Source organism: Thyridium curvatum (assembly GCF_004353045.1).
Source record: "Thyridium curvatum strain D216 chromosome Unknown NODE_98_length_142638_cov_87.939612, whole genome shotgun sequence".
In the NCBI taxonomy this organism is placed as follows: domain Eukaryota; kingdom Fungi; phylum Ascomycota; class Sordariomycetes; order Thyridiales; family Thyridiaceae; genus Thyridium; species Thyridium curvatum.
The window spans coordinates 28,969-51,940 of NW_022156853.1; the positions used below are offsets into that span (position 1 = coordinate 28,969).

At 57.1% G+C, this 22,972-nt stretch overlaps 4 protein-coding genes across 4 annotated transcripts; 3 read left to right on the forward strand and 1 right to left on the reverse strand.

Annotated features, from left to right (window-relative positions):
• Nucleotides 1-558: 558 nt before the first annotated feature.
• Nucleotides 559-5,034, forward strand: E0L32_011103 (uncharacterized protein; the record flags this gene model as incomplete). Its single annotated transcript, XM_031133796.1, has 10 exons — nt 559-771; nt 828-2,302; nt 2,360-2,697; nt 3,441-3,769; nt 3,912-3,953; nt 4,014-4,119; nt 4,183-4,716; nt 4,777-4,849; nt 4,906-4,955; nt 5,012-5,034. 10 exons carry the CDS (start codon nt 559-561, stop codon nt 5,032-5,034), a joined length of 3,183 nt encoding a protein of 1,060 aa, XP_030988669.1.
• Nucleotides 5,035-5,717: 683 nt separating this feature from the next.
• E0L32_011104 (uncharacterized protein) lies at nt 5,718-7,120 on the reverse strand (the record flags this gene model as incomplete). The annotated part of the gene is made up of 2 exons (XM_031133797.1): nt 5,718-6,803; nt 7,082-7,120. The coding sequence occupies 2 exons, from the start codon at nt 7,118-7,120 to the stop codon at nt 5,718-5,720; spliced, it is 1,125 nt and encodes a 374-aa protein (XP_030988670.1).
• A 6,760-nt stretch (nt 7,121-13,880) lies between these two features.
• Nucleotides 13,881-15,962, forward strand: E0L32_011105 (uncharacterized protein; the record flags this gene model as incomplete). Its single annotated transcript, XM_031133798.1, has 5 exons — nt 13,881-13,897; nt 13,952-14,179; nt 14,254-14,337; nt 14,391-14,553; nt 14,613-15,962. The coding sequence occupies 5 exons, from the start codon at nt 13,881-13,883 to the stop codon at nt 15,960-15,962; spliced, it is 1,842 nt and encodes a 613-aa protein (XP_030988671.1).
• A 1,496-nt stretch (nt 15,963-17,458) lies between these two features.
• Nucleotides 17,459-22,392, forward strand: E0L32_011106 (uncharacterized protein; the record flags this gene model as incomplete). The annotated part of the gene is made up of 2 exons (XM_031133799.1): nt 17,459-17,672; nt 17,756-22,392. The coding sequence occupies 2 exons, from the start codon at nt 17,459-17,461 to the stop codon at nt 22,390-22,392; spliced, it is 4,851 nt and encodes a 1,616-aa protein (XP_030988672.1).
• Nucleotides 22,393-22,972: the final 580 nt, after the last annotated feature.

The following is a 22,972-nucleotide window of genomic DNA, read 5'->3' on the forward strand; positions in this document are numbered from 1 at the left end:
CGAGTGCAGGTGGTACGAGAAGGGTGGTTTTACAAAGCTTCACAACGTCAGTGGCAGGCAGTGGAAAGTTGAGCTCTCCTCCAATCCTGGCCCAGCTTCCGGGTCCATCTCTCAAAATTCTTTCTATCGGCCGTTTGCGTGCCTTATCGGGTACCAAACTGTACCTACCTACTAACTTTGGCTGGCAGTTGGCGCTGAACGCACAGGGCAGGAGCCGGGTTCCAGCGCTGGTCGGCGGCGGAAAAGGCATTGGCCGATCTTACAAGTACTTGTGCAGTGGGCCTGGGGCGCAGGCCAGTCAATCCAATCAAAGTAGTACGCTGCGTTCTCCCTACTACCCACCCGAGCTCCAGATTGGCGTGTCTCTCCCCAGGTCCAAGCGTCCTGTCGCCGTGTATGAAACGTCAACGACGTTAGTTGGGGACGAACGCGCCAGGCGGAGACCTCAGTATCTCGAGAATACAAGTCAACACAAGACGGAAGGCAAACCGCTGCTCCTACTTCACACAGCAGCAAGGCTGTTTGTTGCTGTAGTTGCACTTGTGTGACACGCGCACCATGTCTGAAGAAAGGAGCAAGATCTCCTTACGGAGTGGTGGGAAGAGGAAGGGCCGGCCTACCATCAGCGCTCCGAAGCAGATCTCAGCGCCAATTCCCAACGATGGAGGACCAGTTGGATTCCCACGAGGAGGAGGCGGTGGTGCAGGGAGGCCCATGGTTGACTCGACTCCGGCCCCTCGTCCGAGGCCAGCCATGCAGCCTGGAGGAAAAGTGAGTAGTCTGTTTCAATATCACCTCGAGGTGATTTTTCATACTGACAAGTGCAGACCTCCGACCTGGTCAAGCGACGATACTCGGCCAGGTTTAACGAGATTCCGTCAGAGTTCGCTCCTCCCGTACCAGCCCTTCCGTCCTTTGACAAGTACGAATCATCTCGAGACCGGCGACAGGGCCCGCCGCCACCGCGAGGGGGTGTTGCTCCTACAGTTGACGTGAAAGCTTTGCGGGACCCAAAGCTGGTTGCCGACCAATACGTGGCCAATATCTTGAGCGATGCTACAGAAGATGAGATTCGAGAGTTTGAAGAGTCGCTGCGCAAGCTCAAGAGCCGAGCCTCGACCGATCTCCAACAGAGCGTCTACCAGAATCGCACCCAGTTTATAAAGATCAGCAAGGAGGCCGAAAAGCTCAAGGGCGAGATGCGCGCCTTGAGGAACCTCATGTCAGAACTGAAAACAAACACCACCGCTCTCCGGTCTGCATCGTCCCAGACCAACTCGGACAATCCGGACCTCGGCGCTGGCTTCTCTACGGGCCTCAGCAAGCGCGATAAGCGCAGCTCTGTGGCTGACAGAACCGCGCTATGGAACTCCCAGATGCAAGCCCTGTACAAGAATGTGGAGGGGTCGCAGAAGTTCCTGCCAAACGCTCTTGGGCGCCATGTTGTCCAGAACGCAGGCCCCTGGATCGAGCTCGACAGCGCTACCTACAGGTCTCGGCGCTCCATGCAGATCTTCTTGCTCAACGACCATCTCCTCATTGCGTCCCGCAAGAAGAGAAAGGTGGAAGGGCCAGGCGCCGATGCTCGCGGTCCCATGACCAAGCTTGTTGCCGACCGGTGCTGGCCTCTTCTCGATATCGAGGTGGTAGACATGGCAGGCTCGAGCGAATCGCACAGTGGGAGGAACAAGCTAGCCGATGCCATCATGGTTCGTGGAGTCGGGCAGGAGACGGTCATCTTCCGAACCGAGAAGCCAGAGGATCCAGAAAAGGCAGCTTTGATGCTTAACATTCGCAAGGCTGTAGAGGAGCTCCGCAGGAACCTGCAGTCTGAGATGGAGGCCAACAACAAGGCGAAGGAGACGATTAACTATTTTGCCTCTCGCGACCCTGGCCTCCTGCAGAAGACGGATCTCTTGGAAACCCTGTCCGACATCAAAGACATGCTCATCGAAGTGGACGGCAAGCAGCAGAATCTCCGCTGGGTCGAGGGACAGATGGATGAGCTCGACATTGACATTGCGCTGCAGCGCTTTGACCCTTCGGTCGCAAGGGTGGAGAAGTTGAAGAGCCTGGCACGGGGTCTTAAGAACAACGCCGTTGCCCAGGACTTTATCGAGTTCAAGGTGGAGGAGCGCTGCTCCAAGCTAGCCACGCTCATCACCCGCGAGCTGGTTGATACGCATAACGAACAGCGCAAGGCGATGCGGAATGTCACTTGGCTGACCAGACTTGGGTTCGAGGACCGTGCTCGAGAGGCTTATCTCGAGGCTCGTAGCCATATTATCCAGAAGCGCACCAGGTAAGAATCCCAGGATTGGTATTCTACAAGGCTCAGACAGCGCTGATTCCCCTCTAGGCAGTGCATCTTTCAGGGCGACCTCCACCTGTACATCTGGGAGCTCTCATTCATCTACTTCTCCATCATTCGCAACACGGTCAGCTGCTTCCAGAGCTGCTTCCCCCAGAGCATGATGAGCGCCTGCGTCAAGTGGGCCAAGGAGGAGGTCGACGCCTTCAACGTCATCCTGGCCCGGCAGCTCAGCGGCACGGACCAGGGCGGCGAGGTATGGACGCTGTGTATGGAGCGCGCGAGGGAGCACGCGAGCATGCTGTCGGAGGTCGGCATTGACTTTAGAAACATGGTTGGGCAGGACCTGGTCAAGCAGTCGCCGGCCTCTAGTCCTGTGGGCCTGGGTCTGTCGTAAGGTGTGTCTTTCCATCTTGAAGGACACGGGGTTTTGGTTGTGAAGTATGTATATATGTGCAGTAGAGATACCTGTGTCTATGTGTATTTGTGAGCGATTAGGTATTTATGGAGGAGCTTTTACAGTCCTTGTGTGCATTGTCGTAGTGGTTGGCCAACTTCTTACGTCTGGTTCTATAGAAAACGAGAATGGGACTATGCTTCTCCTAACGATGTTTGATACAGATGCTGCTTCTACCCTTTGACGTGTTGGCCCTTCGGAAAGTGAAATCACGAGAGTGGTGGAGGAGCTTGAGTCATGGTCCTCGGTCAGAGAGCTTGGAGGTTGATGCGGGGAGTACCTAGTCGGCCGCCTGCAATGACCTAGAGCTCAGCTTTCCAGTAGGCCCCGCAGCTCGAGCTCACAGCACTGGACACTGAGTGGCCCCCTTTTTTGCCCCTCTCTGGCCAATTGCGCTGTGACCGCCGCGCCTTGCGGCATTCCTGGTTTATTAACGTAAGCGAGCGCCTCCCGCAATTTCAGCATTGGGAGGTTTGACAAGGTGAAAACAACAATAGCCCACCCCAAACCCGACAGCCCAGCCCTGCCCTCACTGACGTTTGATATCACTCTCCCTGCCTCCCCATCCTCCAAGGTGACGACGACTCGACGATTCCTTGCACTTTTCTTGTTTACGATCTTCCAGAATCCCATCGAGCGCGGCTTTTTAGAACAAGGCGACGGTTTCAAAAGTGCAGAGCACTGACCAAGTTGAGGCACGCCACCAAAAACTCAACGTCATTACCTGGGAAGCGACCGACCGACCATCAGAACAATCGACGACCCTGCGGCTGGTAAAGCAGGCCAGCCCACGATACCCTATCACACTAATCCCGTCGCGATATCAACGTCGCGATTCAATCATGGACACGAACATGGAGGATGTTGGCCGCGTGCCGACGGAGCTGTCCGGCCAGCCTGCCCTCGAGCCCGCGACCATCCCCACCCTCGACGGATGGATCGAGAGCTTGATGAGCTGCAAGCAGCTGGCGGAGACGGATGTGCAGAGGCTGTGCGAGAAGGTCAGTTCACATCCAAGGGCTACTCGAGCGTGCCCTGCGCCCGCGCTTTCGTGGCTTCGTTCGACGCATTGGCGGATCTCGTCGCGTGTCTGTCCACGGACGAGAGGAGATTCATTGCTGACATTCTTGTTGCAATATCTAGGCCCGAGAAGTTCTTCAAGAGGAATCCAACGTACAACCAGTCGTATGTGCTACCTTTTCTTCCCGCTCCCGTCGCGACCGACGTGCTCACCCCGATACTTAGAAATGCCCTGTGACTGTCTGTGGCGACATTCACGGTCAGTTCCACGATTTGATGGAACTTTTCAAGATTGGCGGCCCCAACCCCGATACCAACTACCTCTTCATGGGTATGTCTGCGCGCATGGTGTTGTCTCTCCCCGTATCCAGGACAGCGTGCTGATTTGATCCAGGCGACTACGTCGATCGAGGTTACTACTCTGTTGAGACAGTCACCCTGCTTGTGGCCCTCAAGATCCGGTATCCGCAACGGATTACCATCCTCCGCGGCAACCACGAGTCCCGCCAGATCACACAGGTCTACGGCTTCTACGACGAGTGCCTGAGGAAGTACGGCAATGCGAACGTCTGGAAGTACTTCACCGACCTGTTCGACTACCTTCCCCTCACCGCCCTTATCGACAACCAGATCTTCTGTCTGCACGGAGGACTGTCACCCAGCATTGATACCCTCGACAACATTCGAGCCCTCGATAGAATCCAAGAAGTCCCTCACGAAGGACCGATGTGCGACCTGCTCTGGTCTGACCCAGATGATAGGTGCGGATGGGGCATCTCACCCAGAGGTGCTGGTTACACCTTTGGCCAGGACATTTCCGAGGCATTCAATCACAACAACGGTCTCACTCTGATCGCGAGAGCCCACCAGCTTGTCATGGAGGGATACAACTGGTCGCAGGACCGCAACGTTGTCACCATCTTCTCGGGTGAGTCAATTTCAATCATGAAAATGGCCGAGGGCCCATCACTCACTAATAACGCTGCAGCACCGAACTACTGCTACCGCTGCGGTAACCAGGCCGCCATCATGGAGATTGACGAGCATCTCAAGTACACATTGTACGTCTCTTTTATCATGATCAAAGTGCCACAATTTTTGACTAACAGACTCGTAGCCTGCAGTTCGATCCTTGCCCAAGGGCCGGGGAGCCGATGGTTTCAAGACGTAAGTCACATCGACCATATACGGCAGCTGTTGAAGCGACTAACTCGTGTTGATAGGCACTCCCGATTACTTCCTGTAAGTCGACGTACACGGCGAAGAGGTTCGAGACGGTCATGTCGGGCCAGATCCCCAGTGTCCTCCACCCGCCACGCAGCCCACTCGTGGTTTGGAGATGTGCTGTTTCATGTACGAGTCGTCCATATTCTGCATCAGGAGGCGCCGATGGGTCGCGGGCCAGAGGATGGATCACTGGGTGGCCCTAGGGATGAAGGAAGACGTGTCGCCGATAGACGCTGGTCATGGCAGAGACTTAGACTAATGATCGAGAGAGTATCTGCTTCCCCAAGACTCGTTGTCTCTTGTTGCATGTTTCCAAGTGTGGATCTTCTTGTCTTGTGCGACGGTGTACGTAATCCCCTATCGTGACAGACTCCATGTTGAACGAGAAAGCCATGGCGGAGGTAGAAACCGGCCTAAACATAAATGCTGCCAAGCGTACCATAGAAAGGTAATATGCGGTTCCGCCAAATTGCTGGGCACATGAACGTAATACTTGGCGCCAGATGGCTTGGAATTGAGATTGATTTTGTGTCATTATGCTTATTCTATGTTTCAAATGAGGTGCGATTACATTCCATCCCGTATACAATCCGGATGCATCTCAGATATCCAAATCCCAAACCCCCTATATGCACGAGTCTATAATGTCGATGGATGGCTGTAACAGGAAAAGGGAAAAGGTGACAAAGGCATTTCAAGGCCTTAGACCGTGTCATCGCCCTGGCTCCGGAGCTCCTTGCGCGCCCGCTCCTCCCACTCGCGCTCGCGGTCCTCGGGCGGCGGCGCCACGTCGTCGGCGTCGACGCCGAAAACGTCGGCCTCGGTGTTGACCCGGTCGGCGAAGCTCTTCCTCCGCTGCAGGCCGCCTGCGGCACCGGCACCACCCGCGGCGGCGGCGGCGGCGGCACGGGCGGTGTAGTCCCCGGGCCCGGAGCTGCCGTCGGGCACGTGGAAGCGGCGGTCGAAGCGCGTGGCGGTGTAGGTGAAGACGACGACGAGCTCGATGACGAAGTTGAAGCAGTAGAAGCAGGCGCGGTGGTGGAACCAGGCGGGCCGCAGGCGCAGGTCGTAGCTCGTGCCGATGCGGAAGCCGGCGCCGAGGGTCAGCAGGCTGGCCGTGAAGAGGATGAGGGCGACCTTGGTGCGCATGCGGCCCTGGCCGAACTTGTCGACGGGGCGGCCCCCGCGGCGCGGGGTCAGGGCCGCGAGCAGCACGACGGGGATGGGCAGGAAGGCGAGGAAGGCGAGGAAGGTACCCGCGAAGAGCTGGATGTCGCGGCAGATGCGGCGCGTGTTTGGGTTGAGGGTGTAGAAGGTGATGACGGTGGCGGTGATGACCATGACGAGCAGGGCCGCGACGCAGGCGTAGAGCAGGCGGAAGACGAGGCGCAGGGCGGCGTGCCAGCCGAGGCGCGGGTGGTAGGCGCGCACGACGCGCTGCGCGAAGACGAGGTTGACGATGAAGAGCAGCAGGACCCCCGCGGCGACGAAGATGGAGGCGGCAATGGCGACGCGCACGTTGGCCGGCCGGCAGGCCCAGACGATGCGCATGACGAGGGTGACGATGCGGGCCATGGAGAAGCCGAAGAGCAGGGCCGAGAAGACGAACTTGTGGTCGCGCCGCCGGTTGACCTGGAAGATGGTCATGTTGACCGCGGCGGAGCAGACGAAGAGGGCGAGCAGGACGGCCGAGATGGGCACGTCGACGCCGACGGTCGGGATGCCGCCGACCTGCGGGATGGTGGGGAAGTAAGGGGGCCCCGGGGGCATGGCCTGGCCGTTGGGCGCCTGTGGGAGAGGGCATGTGTGTTAGTCGATCATCGGTGTTATTCAAGACTAGGTGTGAGGGTCAGGTGAGGATGTTCGGGGGGAGAGAGGCAACTCGCTCGCGGGAACTCTACCCAATGCAGCTCCTTTTCGTATATGCTGTCTGCTTGCTTTGTGCCATGATGACACAGCATGGAACACATGGAAAAAGCTGCGGGATGTCGTGTGCGTCGAGAGCATGCGAGGTGTTGCCATCGTACGAGATAACAGGAACGCACAGCAGGAGGACCACGACTTACAGTAACACCGCCCCCCGGCGGGCTTGGAGCTCCGGACATGGCGATGTGTTGTTCGGCAGCAGACTCGGGAGCGTCGATTCGATGTCCTGGAGAGCTTCACTCCGCCCTGTGCGAGAGCTTGGCCGGTAGGTGAAAATGCGAGGCGACTATTGTGACAAGTCGATTCAAGCTAGTCCACGTAGAAGCGAGTCGTGTGATTTTGTATGTCCGTCCGATATGTCGGTGCAGCAACCCCTCCTACACAGCAAAAGCGGATATGGATATGGCCATGCGAGTATGTCTTGAGTGTCGAGGTTCCGAAGAGAAGAATTCTCCCACAATATATGGTCCCAAGGGTGAAAGACGTTGTTGTTACTGTTGTTAGTTACTACTTGTCAAGCAAAGACAACAATATGGAGTGGGCCGAGGAAACAAAGATTTCTTATATATGGATGGATTCACACAGATTATGGCTAACTATTGGAAATCTAAAACAGAAATAATCACCGATGCCACGATCTGTTCCTCCGCATGCCGTCTTCGCTGCTTTGCCAAAGCGAGTGGTGCGTGCGTGCCCCCTTGTTGTTGTCGTCGGCGTGAGCCAAGCATTATCGCCGGGCTACGCCCGTTGGTAATCGATTGGAATGACGACCAGAGAGCGACCGAACCAGCACGGAAGTACTGTGAGAAAAAGTTCGAGGACAGGTTTAGAGCTTACTTCGAAGCTAGAGCGACAGCGCCCTATTGGCTGCAGGGAGAACAGGGCGCCGGCCCAGCGTCCGTTGGCCCGTTTGGCCCGCCGGTGCCGTGTCAATTAATCGGTGCTTTTTGAGCGCGAAGGACCGATCAGACCGACGTAATAGACTTTCGCCCCAGCTGGGCGTCGCTTGACCTCCGAGCTGGCTGATAGCCCTACGCACATGTTAATGAAATGTGCTTAGTTATTCTGTCAAGTTGGGCAGCTGATGATTAACTCCTCCCACCCCCTTTCGTTTACCTTTTTGAGCCATGCGAAGGCTGTTGCCGTGCATGGGCCCCACGGTCCCGCCATTCTGGTTGTCAACTGTCCTGTGACGTGACGATGACCTAGCTTCCTACAAGTAGAGCATCTGTCTTGGGAATGATAGTCCTTCGTTATCTAAGCATTAGGGCGATATCGAAGGATCTTGTCCTTGGATCCTATTTGTGCTCGATCGGGCCTCGTGTATCTCGGCTCTCCGAGAGTTAGATATACTCTTTTTTTGTCATGTCTATGCTGACTGCTCGTCCAACGACCGAAATTCGATTATGACCCGAGCCTGCTCAGTACTTCTGTGATTATCTGGTTCGACGGCATCCTTGAACGCCGTCTGGTTTGCACGTGGCCTCCGCTAGAACAATCAAGGAAGCGTTGATGGAGGACGAGATAGTGACTCGCGTGTACCATACCAGCGATTACATTCCTTTATGGGAGTTTTGGCATGTCCAGGTGTGACGAGTTCACCCTAGTCCGTATTCTCGGTCCCTGAACATGCCCGAGTACAGCTACTGGGTGTAGCCAGACCTGCCTCGTACAAGGACCTAGAGACAGGACAACGTCCTTCGAAGGAACTTCTGTCGCACCTTGTGCTCAGGTACTTCGCGGCTGAACCTGCTTAACTTCAAAGACCCCGAATTCTGCTGTATCAACACAGCAGTGCCCTTTCGGACGGGTGTTTTGCCCGACTTCTCCGCTGACCGGGCCTCGCAGCTGTATTCACTTTTGAAGCCAACTTGAGCTGGGACCACGAGACGACGGCGTAGGATCTCTATCTTGTCTTAACTGTGTATGAACGCGGCGGTTGAGGAAATGCTTCGAATCGGTTTTGGTTGTGGCTTGGTTTCATGCAACACAGGGTCCCAAGGAGGGAGCGACACGGCGTCCCGGTGGGATGCAGCCCATGCGGCTCATGCTTTTTGTGCAGCAGCAGCAGCAGCAGCAGCAACAGCAACAGCTGTACCGTGCCGTGTTGAGGCTGAGACGATCTTGAGGCGCAGACGTAATTGGCTCCGGCAGCAAGCCACTGCTCGTGGTGGCGAGCGAAGGGGACTGCACGACAGTGCAGGTGGTAAGGCATTCTTGAAAGGCCATACCCTGACTGTTAATTGTCACTTTAGGTCATATTCCCCCGAAGCTGGGGAGGCTTGTGTTCGTCGCAAAGAAGAGGAGGGGGTCCTACGTAGTGCGGGCACACGCATAAATCCACGAAGGCATGAACATGATCTCCCACACCACAGATCAAACACCATCCCGGTCCAAGCAGGGCCCAGGGGTATTACAGAGTAGTTGAAGGGAGGGATGGGCTCGCGTGCGGAGATCCTGCCATGTCTTGAGAAGCAGTATTTACACTTTCAATGCGGACAGTGTTCTTCTTGTCCAGTCGCATCTCCTGTGAGCATGCGCGCGCAGGCCATCTGCCATCTGGCCAACGGCTATCGGGCTTGGGCCCCGTTGTTTGGTTTAAGCGAACCAAGGACGACAGATGGCCGGAGCCGAGTTCGTGTTGACGCGATCCGGCTACCATAGATGGACTCAAGGCTTAGACCCGGGTAGACGGTCTCGAATGAGCGTGCTTCGATGTGTCTAGGGGTTTTCCTCTCACACAGAATCCTTGCCTGTCGCTTTGCATTTCCTGAACTAGCAACTTTTGGCGCTGGTGTTTGCTTGTTAGTTGTTGACTTGAAAACGCCAATGTTGCATGGAACAAATGTCAAGATGCTTCCATCACGCTATCACACGTGTGTGTGAAGAACCCCCGGAAGCCCGGGAGAAGTGCCTGGGGTAGGAGTCTGGCCTCCCATCATGTCGGACCTGACTGGTTAGTCGGAGAGCTCATGATCTGCATGGTTACCTCATGCGCGCAATACACGGGAGACGGCTTGCGCCTGGGCGCCTCCCCGCACTCTGGCATCTCTTGATGGGAGGCGGGCGATCAGGTGTGGCGAATGGGCTCGCGTGGCTCTCGCTCACAAAGGCACACAGACCATCAAAGCGGGATCATCACCGGGTTCCTAGGGAGGCTTGGGAAAGATGCCGTTCAGTTCTCGATATGTTTTCTTTGCCGCTTCCTGACTCGAAATCATGACGACAGCCTCGGTCCTACGAGATGCATATTCTGGGGTAATGGCCAAACAAGTCAGCCAAGGGTGACCTTACCTGGTCCTGTTGCCGGTCCAGGGCAAGGTCTTGAGAGAGGTTCTCCAATCGAGGCCCGACTCGCTTCTGCGAGAAGGTCTGAGCGAGATGCAACCTGCGATCTCAGTCGAGCGAAATAGAAACACAAAACACCAGAAAGAGGCGGGCATGTAGCATCTAGAGTCGACGAAAGTACCACCTGCGACATTTGATGTATCGCCCAAGTTCACCTCGAAAGCCGTGCTGTCGGCTACCTATCGTGCGGGCAAGAGATCCAAGATGCCACGCCAATGGGCGTGACCCGTGCCGTGCCCGCCCGTTTGGCACGGACTCTTGAGGAGAAAAAAAAGAGGACAAGCCTTTTGCCCTTCGCCAGCCCACGGTCGGGAAAATACTGCGATGGCACCCTCCTCCGGCGGCTGTCAGGCCCAAATTTAGAGTACGGACGGGAGAGAGCCAGCGAATTGCCGTGCCTCCTTCCCGCAAGGACGGGAGAGAAGGCTCCCACGGGATTGGATACCAGGCGCTCGCCGTGCGTTCTCGACCTTGAACACGGCTTCGACTCGGCGCTTAATCGTGTCAAGATGCTTCTTTTTCTGGCCTTTGCGCCATATTATCCCTCACCGCACGGTCTCCGTGAAGACTGGACCTCCGTCGTTGTATTCATGATCTGTACGTAGGTATGCGTGCGCGTCTCGATGGCGAACAAGGAACAAGGATGGCGAGCTGCACGCCAAGTGCCGCGAGACAAACGCGCACCGTAATAGTCCCGAGATCACGAGCTACCGCGTGCTTCCTCTTCAGAGCGTGAGAGATCTCTCTTCCAACCCTGTTCTCAAGAGAGGGCGAGACTTGGCACATTGCTTTCAGCAGCGCACGTTTTGTGCCCGGCAATGCTACCCGTACTTGTACATACTTGTAGTTATCTGCTAAGAATATCGACCCGACCTACCTACGCCGGATCAAGAGCAATCTCATTTCCAGTCCAGCCAATAGCCGGATGCGAGAGTGAGGCCATCCCCAAAATGGATACCATCAATTTCGCTCCAGGACGGGAGGATGCCCCATCTAGCACATAGCAGTCGGATGCCCGCGGCCAATAAGGAGCGTGAGACGTGAGGCTATCGCTCGGACAATACTGACCCATGTGGGATATCCTTGTTTTGGTGGTGAACCTTGAACCCAGAACCCAGAAACAATATAGACAGGGACGTCGTTGGTAGTTTTAGCTGTCTGGGAAGGATATAATCTTCTCGAGTTGACCGTTGGACATACGGAAGGCCTTGGTGAAACAAAATCTTATACCCTTTACGACCTATATTGGTCAGTGCTGGCCAGGCCAAGGTTTCTAGAAGCGCAGAGGTGTAGATATGTTACCCTCTTCAAAACACATTGCGGCCATGATGTCTTGTTGTATTCTAGCTGCCTGCCATGTGGTGATGTTGGAGCCGTTCAGTACCCATAAAAGGCTGCTGGCGTCGCGTGTCGGAGGAGAAGCGTCATGCCGTGGCCGAAGCTTTTGACATTTGAGACAATATTTGCCCACGCATCCGGGGAATGGAATGGAAAATGGATCCATCATCCATCGTGGTCTCGCTCCGGCTCGTCGCCCGTTAGACTCCCCTAGACTGACTCGACTGCCCGCCCCGAAACCCGCTGTTTTAGCGCTCGCGCTTTTTGTGGTGATGGTGAATCATTCATTCCACGCGAATTTCAACGTCTTTCATCCCCTCAATGCACCTTTGAAGAAGCTCGTTTCAGCCGCCTTCTACTGGCCTGACGGAACTTGCCAAACCTCGCCGGGCCTTTGATGACGAGTCCTCGTATCGGGGAAGCCAAGGTCAAGAGGCTTGTTGTACGACGGTACCGTCAGATGCAAGGGGACCACTGCCGGCCAGAGATCGACGAGGCCTGCATCCATGGCGACTCCATGTTTGCTTCTTTCTTGCTCTCAACTTGTCCATCCCTCGCCTGACGCCAATGCGCAAGCGACATGCAGCATGCAGCCTTGAGATTCGACTGTAGGCGGTGGAGATGGTCAGCAGAGATACCCATTTCATCTTGAATGCGTTTGAAAGACAAAGCACAAATCCTGCAGAATTGATCGACTTAATGGACATCGTGTACAAGAAGTAATAAGAGGCTGTGTCCGGTCAATGGCTCCCTTTTCTTCTCTTCTCCCGATCGGCTTTTCTGGGACTGGTGCGCGATCAGAGTTGAACCGTGCGATTTGGTGCCTGTGTCATCTTGGGGACACCCTTGCAAGTGAAACCCTGGCCGTGTCCTGGGGTCCCCTGCGACCTTAATTTTGGCCATGCTTGTTTCGGCATGGCGACCGTGCAGCATTGGCTTGACGATGGCCGATGGGTCCCGGGTAACTCTTGAGTGTAATTTCGTCAAAGGTCGATTTTATCGGGGGCTTTCCGAAAATGCGCAAGCCAGCAGTGAGAGTGTGAGAAGGCAACGAGCAGGAAAACAGTGCCCTCCACTGCTCTGTGCTCCGTCCTCCCCGCCTCCTCTATTCTACTTGTATTCCTCCCCCCAGAAGACAAGACCCTGCCAGCTTGGGCTGTGTATACAACACAACATAACACACAAGCATGCACAGCTCTTCTTCTTCCTCTTGAATCAATTCCCACTGCTGCCAGACCAGACCAGACCACCCTGGTCAATTTCAAGTACTCCCATCCTTCCCTGCACTGCGTGTCGCTTGCTGTGTCGCTGAAGCTGGTCCGCACCACCCCCGTCTCTCTCTCTCCTCCTTTTTCCTCGTCAAACTCGGTCGCTCTGAATCCCGCCCAATTTCCTCTCTTCTCTCCTCTTCCTCCCGTGAGGCCTATCGAGTGTGCTCTCTCTCCCTTCCCGTGAGAGAAACATCTCCCGTCCGATACCCAATTCCTCCAATTCTCTGGATAGATCTGCACGGCGCCAAAAATAAGATCTTTCTCCCTTCTTTTCTTCTCATTCGTCATTCTTGGTCTGTCCTGACCTCGAGTCCTCTTTTACTCGGCTCTTTTTCCGTCTTTGTTTTTAATTTAGTCGCCCGCTGCTGCAACCCGCCAAAGCAAGGCACCACGCACACACGCACATACACACCCACAGACAGTCTTTTCCGCCCCTACCTGACAGGTCCAAGGCTTTTCGACCTTGCATTGACCTGGCAGAAACAACCTGCAGGATACATCCACCCACGCCCAGAGGCACTTCGTCCGTCGCGACCAAGTACGGCACCGCTTTCCCACCGCCGCCGAGCCAGCGCCTTGGTCGCCGTCGCCTCCCACACCTTCATTCATACACCAGCCATTCTCTCGTTGCACCTGCTGCTCCAACTGCAAATCCACTCTTTTCAGATATACCCACCCGGGCCCGACCTCCATCGCCCCCGGTGTGGTCCCAAAATCATTCAGTCTCGTCTTCTACCTACCAGTCTCTTGCCTCGCGCGCAATTTACTTCTCTGGCCCTTTGCTTGGTGCGCGGCGGTCTCTTGGATCGGGAGATAGGGACCAACCCTCAGCAACACGGAGCACCCAGCACGGTTACCAGCTACCTTGTCTCGACGCGCGACGACTGTCTTGTCCGAGCAAGATCGGGCTAGTCTCTGCTTGCCACCGTTGATCTTGAGCTTCGCACCGGATAATGCACCAAACCTTGTCGAATTGATGATCATGAAGACGCCACAACTGTAGGACAACCAGACCAGCGGATTCTACAGCTTGTCACACCTTTCGAGCCACAGCAAGGCCGAGACCAAGTCGACAATGGACAGTCAAGCATTCTTAGGGGGGCGGAACGAGGCGAAGAGGCGAGGAAAGGCCACCATGGGCTCAAAGGCACTCCTTCTCGCGGCGCTGTCCTCAGCTCCGCTAGCCATGGCACAAAACTGCATACCGCTCCAGGGCAGCAAGATGTGTCACGCTTTTCAATCGGCTTCAATCTCGACCAGCAGTAACCTGACAGGTCATTTGTAAGTGCTGTGGAAAGAGCTGCCTTACCCCTCCCTCAAGCCAAGGTACATGGCAGTGCTGACTATTCTTCCAGTCCTTTCCTCTCGTTCGTCAAGGACAGAAAGTCATTTGACGACCAGCTATCAACATACGTGCAAACGAGTTACGTCCAGGAAAAGTACGCCTACACTGATGCCCCCACTGGTAGGAAGCCAACTGACATGATCACAGGTACCAAACTCTCCTCGGATGCCAAAACATCAACCTCTCCAACACAAGCGATCACTATGCTCGCTTTTCCACTACCGTAATCTGTAATGCTATAATCCAGATGTCGATTGAGGAATGCAGGCTGTCGCCAGAGGTTTCCAGACCTGTCTGTGCAGAGACATGCGTAAGTCGGCCAGAGAGCATGAAATTCCGTGTCGACCATGTCCTAACTCTTCTATACAGGCCCAATTCGCCCAGAGCGAAGCCATGGTTGTCGCGAACCCCCAGCTGTGCGCGAATCCTGGCAGCAATGTCCAGCCCCAGATTAGAGCGGATTTCATCAACTGTGCTCTGCCAGCGAATGCTTTGTCGAACTGCATCCAGGGCATCAGCAACGAGCCCGAGAACTGTGGTTATGGAAACAGCACAATCGGATTGTGTGGTTATTGTTCGTCTGGAGGCATCAATTCTACGGATACTTGTTGCTACAACTCGAACATCAAGGAGCGATGCGCCGGTGTCGTCCTGCCCTCGATCATCCCGACTATGACTTTCCCGGCGCCCGAGCCGACCTCGACGGCGACCACCACTTCAACGCCTGTAGCGGGAGGAAGCCGTGGACTTTCTGGAGGTGCGATTGCTGGTATTGTTGTGGGCTCCATTGTGGGAGCTGGCCTGCTTGCTGCCCTGGTCTTTGCGTGTCTTCTGTGCCTGAGACGCAGACGGGGCAAGAGTCAGGATGGATCTATCTTCAACCAGCCATCTCCGGCGAGGAAGACACCACCCATGGCCCAGAGCGCGCCCAACTCATCCTCGGCGCAGCAATACCCCTCGGTCCTGCCAGGAGGTCGTATCGCGAGAATGTCAGCATTGGAGGGTAATGGCCACAATGGCCATTCGAGAGACGCCTCGTCCCGACACGGTCACGGTATGGGCGCTGCTGCTGTCGGTGCCGCAGCCGGCTATGGGGCAGGGAGGAGACGAGGAGCTGACGATCACTCGTCGTCGGACGGATTTGGCGACAGCCCCGATTCAGAACACAGGGCTGTGGGAGTCTTGCGACCGCCACCTGCGTCAGCACTTCGAAGAAACGGCTCGCTTTCGAGTGGATCGGTCCTGGCGGGCGAAGATCCTCAGTCGCCCACCAGTGGAGGCATGTCATCCCCTCAAGGCATGGCCAGCCAACAGTCAGAGCAGCTGCCCTTCTTCAAAGACTACTACTCCCAGGACGACATCCACCCTGGAGACCGGGTGGCTGTCCTGTGGGCCTACCAGCCGCGTGCTGCCGATGAGTTCACTTTGGACAGGGGCGATATGCTCAAGGTCGTCGGCATCTGGGACGATGGCTGGGCGACTGGTGTCATGATGGACGAGCGGGCGGAGGAATGGGAGGCACGGCGGCAGGCCCAGAGAGACAGCGGTGTCTCCAACACATCCGGACGGGGCCGCGACGAATCGCCTCCCGTCAGCGGCGAGATCAAGGCCTTCCCCTTGGTCTGTGTCTGCCTCCCCGAGCACTGGAGGAAGACGATAGAAGGCGACGGTTCAACAGAGACCGGATCAAGCGCACACCACGGCATGCACGGCTCATGAGATGCCTACGACTCGGTGAATCGATCTCGATTCTAGTAACGTCTCCAAGACTTTTCTGTTTGATTTGGCATTGGCTTCGGAGTTAGGCGCCTCCTTCGTCACCCTCTACGATGGTCACACGCCGCGGACCGCTCGTCGAACACCGACTCTACCGCTCGACACGTACATACTCGACATGGCCCACCTCTCCTGTCGGCAGTTCACGGCCGTGTGTTCCTCGTTCCTCTTGTTCTGCACATAGACACGAATCCTGCATATTCGCGACGACACGTTTAATGTCTCAATTTCCAGACGATGCTCCTCTTAATTTCTATTCGCATTCCGCGCTCCCCTTTTGGGTCGGTGAAGGCCGAGCTATCTCAAGGGCCAGGATGCCTGGCAACGAACAACGAAGCTGCTGGTATCACGTCCTAGACTTTGTAGCTTGAGTTGAAGCGAAAGGCCCTTTTGATCCTCTTCATACGCTGCCTATGACTCTCGAACCCATAGCGCACAAACCCTTGTTTTTACTTCGATGTCTATTCTATATACCCGGTTTACTTGGAACTATTTTACTATTGGAAAAGAAAAAAGGGGAGATGGTGCGAAGAGGCATGCCAGTTCTCGACAGCTGGCAGCTTTACCTTGCGCAACCACGGGAAAAGGAGGAGGGAACTGGAGAGTTGGGGTGACTTGAGGCCTTGTTGAGTTGGCTCGGGGAACAGAGAGGTGTATGGTCGACTGCTCTGTTGCAGAGGAGAAAGCCTGGGGGGGTTAGCTTACTTCATGTAGCATTGCTATATTCTTGCAAGCGTCTCTCTCCGGACTTGTCTGGAAGAGCTCAGAGTTTACTTAGTTGAATAACAACCACGGAGCTGACATGCGCCTGATTGCGTTCGCATTTGCATTTGCATGTTGCAGGCAGTTGTGTGAGCTTATTAGCTGTATTGTCCTGCCATGGTGATATGGTGATGACCTGCCTGGGTGTCAGCCCCGCCATGGTACCAGGTAGGTAGAGTCTGGTAGAGTCTGTGAGCTGCGATGAAAGCCCGCTTCCTGATCTGACATTGAGACAAGACCTAAAAAACATGCTGACCAAGACAGCTGCATGATTGTTGGAAACAGTCCTGTTGCTGTCATGTCCTCCAAGTGCGTATGCGAGCGAGCCTTATCTTATCGCGAGGCGACCTCAGGTAATCTGGGCCGCTAAGGTTACGTCAATTAGGCGGATGACCGCCGGCGCGCTATGGCTATGGCGTGTGAGCTCGCCGCGTGCCGCACTTAGGCTCACAGAGCTTCATCAATCCAGACGATCCGAACGAACGACAACCTTCACCTTCCCCCTCTTTCTCGGGCAATCGAAGGCTCGAGATCGGCCCCTTGTTACCCTGAACAAACCATCATACGCCTTTGGAGGACGGCATCTGGCGATCGGAAGCGCATCATGACCCATCATTCGCCGTCGGCCGCTCCCTCCGAACGATAGTGCTCCCTGATGAGAGCTTCTACACCTTGAAATGGGTCAGGGATTCTCCCTAACCACGCCGTCAGCTGGCTCGGCAGGCATCGATGTCCCGGAGCTGAGCGACCTTGTGTACGAGAAGTCTATTGGCAGCGCGCGCTTCCTCAAGAGCATCCGCGCCCGTCACCATGATGGCGTCGTCCTGGTCAAGGTGCTGATCAAGCCGTACATGCCCATGGCTTTGCGGGAGTACAAGCGCAAGATCTTACGTATGTGCTGGGAGGGAGTGGCCCGTGGCCCTCCAATATGTGGACATGCATCCAAGGCTGGCGCTGATATATTTGCTGTGCAGACGAGCGCAAGATTCTAGCAGAGATCCCCAACGCTCTGGGGTACCAACGGGTCATCGAGACCGAGACCAACGGATACCTCGTGCGCCAGTTCCTCTATAACTCCCTCTACGACCGCCTCAGCACGAGGCCCTTCCTCGAGGACATCGAGAAGAAATGGCTGGCCTTCCAGCTGCTGTGCGCGCTGCGCGACTGCCACAGCCGCGACGTCTACCACGGCGACATCAAGACCGAGAACACGCTCGTCACCTCGTGGAACTGGCTGTACCTGTCCGACTTCTCGTCGGCCTTCAAGCCCGTCATGCTGCCCGACGACAACCCGGCCGACTTCTCCTACTTCTTCGACACCTCGGGCCGGAGGACGTGCTACCTCGCCCCGGAGCGCTTCGTGGCCCCCGGCGAGGACTTCGACCCGGACGCCAAGGTCACCTGGGCCATGGACGTGTTCAGCGCCGGCTGCGTCATCGCCGAGCTGTTCCTCGAGTCCCCCATCTTCAGCCTCAGCCAGCTGTACAAGTACCGCCGCGGCGAGTACGACCCCGCCATATCGCACCTCAGCAGGATACCGGACAAGGACCTGCGCGAGATGATCGCGTCCATGATACAGCTCGACCCGCAGAAGCGGTACAGCGCCGAGGAGTACCTCGTCTTCTGGAGGAAGAAGGTGTTTCCCGATTACTTCTTCAGCTTCCTCCACCAGTACATGGAGGTCATTACCGACCCATCATCGGGCCAGTACCCCGTTTCTGGAGCGACGCGGAACCTCGGCGAGGCCGACGAGAGGATAGATCGTGTCTTTTATGACTTTGACAAGATCTCATACTTCTTGGGCTATCAGGACGACCGCAACTCCGCCGTGGAGCAGATTGCTCCTCGCCTGGGATTGGGCCATTTCCCCGTCCGCCTCAATATCCCCAACAACGAGCACTACGTATCGGCAGCGGTTCGGCAGCCGGGAGATGACGGGACTCTAATATTTCTTACGCTGATTGTCTCGTCGCTGAGGAATACAGCCCGCTCGGCCTCCAAGATCCGGGCTTGTGACGTCCTCCTGGCATTTGCCGAGAGGCTTACCGATGAAGCCAAGCTCGATCGAGTGTTGCCGTATCTGATGACCCTCTTGAACGACAAAGCAGACATGGTTGTCGTGGCTGCAGTCAGGACCATTACACAACTGCTTAGTCTGATCAAACTCGTGAGCCCCGTCAACTCCCACGTCTTCCTTGAGTACATCCTGCCGCGGATGCAAGTAGTGCTCGTGGGCGGCTCAGAGAGACCCAGCGCCTTGGTCAGGGCCACATATGCTTCATGTCTAGGCAACTTGGCGACGTCGGCCTCCAGGTTCTTGGATATAGCGGCCACACTGAAGGGCGACAGCTCTCTGGGAATGGCGGATCCCGAAGTTGAGCCCGGCAGTGGCGTGGATACGGCCTTCGACAGGCTCTTTGATGACGCACAGCAAGATCTGATTGAGCTCTTTGAGCAGCACACCAAGATCCTCATCGAGGATCCCGATCCTTATGTGCGGAGAGCATTCCTCAGCTCCGTGCCAGAGCTCTGCATGTTCTTCGGAACGGCCGCGGCCAACGATATCATCCTGACACATCTCAATACTTACCTCAACGACCGGGACTGGATGTTGAAATGCGCCTTCTTCGATGCTGTGGTGGGCATCGCCTCCTTCCTCGGCAACGTCAGCCTCGAGCGCTTCTTTCTGCCGCTCATGATCCAGGTGGTCACGGACCCGGAGGAGCACGTCGTGCATGCTGCCCTCCACTCGCTAGCGGAGCTGGCGAACTTGGGTCTGCTGTCCAAAGCGTCGATATGGAACCTGGTCGAGCATGTCGCGCGCTTCACAATGCACCCCAACATCTGGATCCGCGAGTCGGCGGCCATGTTTATTGCCGCTGCGGGCAAGTACCTCTCGCCGGCGGACAAGCGGTGCATGCTCCTCCCGCTCGTCGCGCCCTACCTGACCCCGGACATCATTCCCGAGTTCACCGAGCTCTCCATCCTCGACTCCCTCAAGCGGCCCCTGCCGCGTCCGGTCTATGATCAGGTACTTATGTGGGCCATGAAGACGGACAGAGGGGTGTTCTGGAAGTCTGTGTCCAAGGCTAGGGGGTACTTGTCTGGGTCGCCTCTGAAGGGCAGGAAGGACATAGCTTCTCAGTCACTGAGCAAAGTGGCGAGGAACGAGGAGGATGAGCAGTGGCTCAATCGCCTACGAAATCTGGGCCTCGCTTCCGAAGATGAATTCAAGCTCATGGTCCTCCGAGAGTACATCTGGCGCCTGAGCAGAGCGAAGCCCAGGGATAATAATGAGGTGGTGGATAGCGGCCAGCCCCAGCCTGGGAATATCATTCCACTGAGGGCGCTCGGTATCACACCCCAGACCGTCCTCTTTGACGAGGAACCACCTAAGCAAGCGTCGGCGATGGGGATATTCGAGCCTGAGAACCCACCGCGATCGATTGAGGATGCTCTACAAGACGCTTCAATGACGATCGACGACCCTCTCTCGAAGCGAAAGCGGGCTGCGTTCAATACCCACAGATCAAGACTCAGCAGCCAGCAGGCGATATCACCAAGCCCGACCGACGGCCGTCGTTCTCTCAATGAGGAGCTCGCGTCGCCGACCTCGAATCGCCTGTTGTCTCCCGACTCGTCCAGGGATACGTCGCGACGCTCCTCAGCCGCGCAGGGCAAAGCACCGGCGCGGGATGCTGCTGACGGAGACGTCACAGAGGAGACTCCTTACTCGGCTAGACGGACCATCCGTCACCAGTCGAGCGCCATCAGCCTGCTCAACAGGAAGGACAGCGCCAAGTCTGGTCCCGAGACCGGCACGACCGAGACTAATGCTTTCGGCCAGGTCGAGGGACCGTTTGCGGCGACGCCTCATGCCAGGAGCCCCGTCCTCGACGACAACGGCACCGAGGCTGGCAGGCTGCGATTCCGTTCCAATCACACGTACCCGGGCAATGACCCGAGTGTCCTCAAGATGCTGGACAACATGTACGCCGACAACTACCCTCACGACATTGCTGAATTCGGCCCCCTTGTCACGCCGGTGAGCCGGAGGAGAGCCAGCAGGCTCAACGGGCAGTCGGGGGACGAGCTCTGGCGGCCCAGCGGGAAGCTGGTCGCGACATTCTCGGAGCACACCGGCGCCATCAACCGCGTCGTCCCTTCTCCAGACCACCTGTTTTTCATCACCGGCGGAGACGACGGCTGCGTCAAGGTCTGGGACACACACAGGCTCGAGCGCAACATCACGCACCGCGCGCGGCAGACGCACCGGCACGAGCCCGGGGCCAGGGTGCTCGCCCTGTGCTTCATCGAGAACACGCACTGCTTCATCAGCTGCGCGAGCGACGGCAGCGTCCACGTGGTCAAGGTCGAGTGCACCTCGGCGTCGGGCGCGTCTTCGGCGTCGCCGTCGTCGGCGGCCGCCAGCAGCACGACGTCGCCGCGCTACAACAAGCTGCGCCTGCTGCGCGAGTACCAGCTGCCCGAGGGCGAGCGGGCCGTGTGGTGCGAGCACTTCAAGCAGGAGGCGGCGTCGGTGCTCGTGCTGGCGACGGACCGCTCGCGCGTGCTGGGCATCGACCTGCGCACCATGACGCTGCTCTTCGTGCTCGACAACCCGGTCCGCCACGGCACGCCGACGTGCTTGGCCGTCGACCGCCGGCGCAACTGGCTCGTGCTGGGCACGAGCCACGGCGTGCTCGACCTCTGGGACCTGCGCTTCCGCATGCGGCTGAAAGGGTGGGGCCTCCCGGGCAAGCAGCCCGTCTACCGGCTCGCCGTGCACCCGGTCAAGGGCCGGGGTAAGTGGCTCTGCGTCGCAGGTGGGACAGGCCAGGGCGGCGAGGTGACGGTCTGGGACCTCGAGAAGACGCTGTGCCGCGAGGTCTACCGCGTCGGCGGGGTAGGAGGAGGAGGCGGGAGCAGCAGCAACAAGGACGGCGGGCCCCGGGGCGGCTACGAGGCGTGGGACGTGGACGAGGACAAGCCCGAGGGCATGCTGGGCCGGTTCGCGACCAACATCGTCGACCCCCCGCCGCCGACGACGTCTGGCGGCGGCGGCAGCACGCCGGCGGCAGCGACGGACCGCGGCGTGCGCGCCATGGCCGTCGGCGCCGCGGCCCCGCCCGACGAGCAGGCGCGCGACGTGCGGCACGCCTTCATCGTCACGGGCGGCTCGGACAAGAAGCTGCGCTTCTGGGACCTGGCGCGCGTCGAGAACAGCGCCGTGTACAGCGGCCTGGCGCCCGAGGAGGGCCGGCCGACGTACGCGGCCGGCCACCCCACCACCGCCATGACGGTCAACACGGAGCGCCCGGCGCGGGCGGCAGGTACTACTACCGGTGGCGGCGGTGGCGGCAAGAGCGCGGGCAGCAGGTCGTCGTCGGCGGCGGCGGCGGCGGCGGCGACTACTCCTGGCGCCCCGGGAGGCGGGAGCGGGAGCGGGAGCGCGACGCCCCGGCCGCCGCGGTCGACTGTCATCTCGCTGCAGCAGCAGCAGTTGCTGCGGAGCCACCTCGACTCGATCCTCGACGTGGCGGTGCTCGAGAGCCCCTACAGCATGACGGTGTCTGTGGACCGGATGGGCGTTGCCTTTGTGTTTTCGTGAAAGTCGAGGTAGAGAGGTAGGTAGAGAGAGTCAGCTGGCTGGGTATGTTGTCGGAATGAATGGTTTCTGTATCGAAGCACAGAATATAGATAGATCGAATCAGATGTTCCAAAAGAAGGACTTAAAAGTCCTATGCTACCGACTATTGCTGGTTGCAGTGACTGGTCCGTGAGACAAGCAGTCGTCAAGGCCCGCGGTCACCTGGTCCCAGGTCGGTCCAGCGCATAGCTAGCATATGAATTTGTTTCTTATTCAAGATTAAAAAAAAAACAACGCTCTCAGTACAGCAGCCCACGGCGAGTCGCCCAGTCAGTCAGTCCCTGGGTTATGCTTGCTTGCTCGGCTTCAGCTTTCCAAAACCGTACACCTATCCAGCCAGCCAGACCTCCAAGAGAGAAAAAAAACGCCTTGTTGCCTCTCTAATCCCATTTGTTCTTCACTATTAACATTACGCCGGGGTTTATGCAAAAGTTCTTTTCACTAGGTTACTTTCTGTCTCTTTTCATCGCTTTCTCCGGTTTTGTAAACGCGGGCAGCGCGACAACACCATCAGACAGACAAGACAGACAGGGCTTTAATC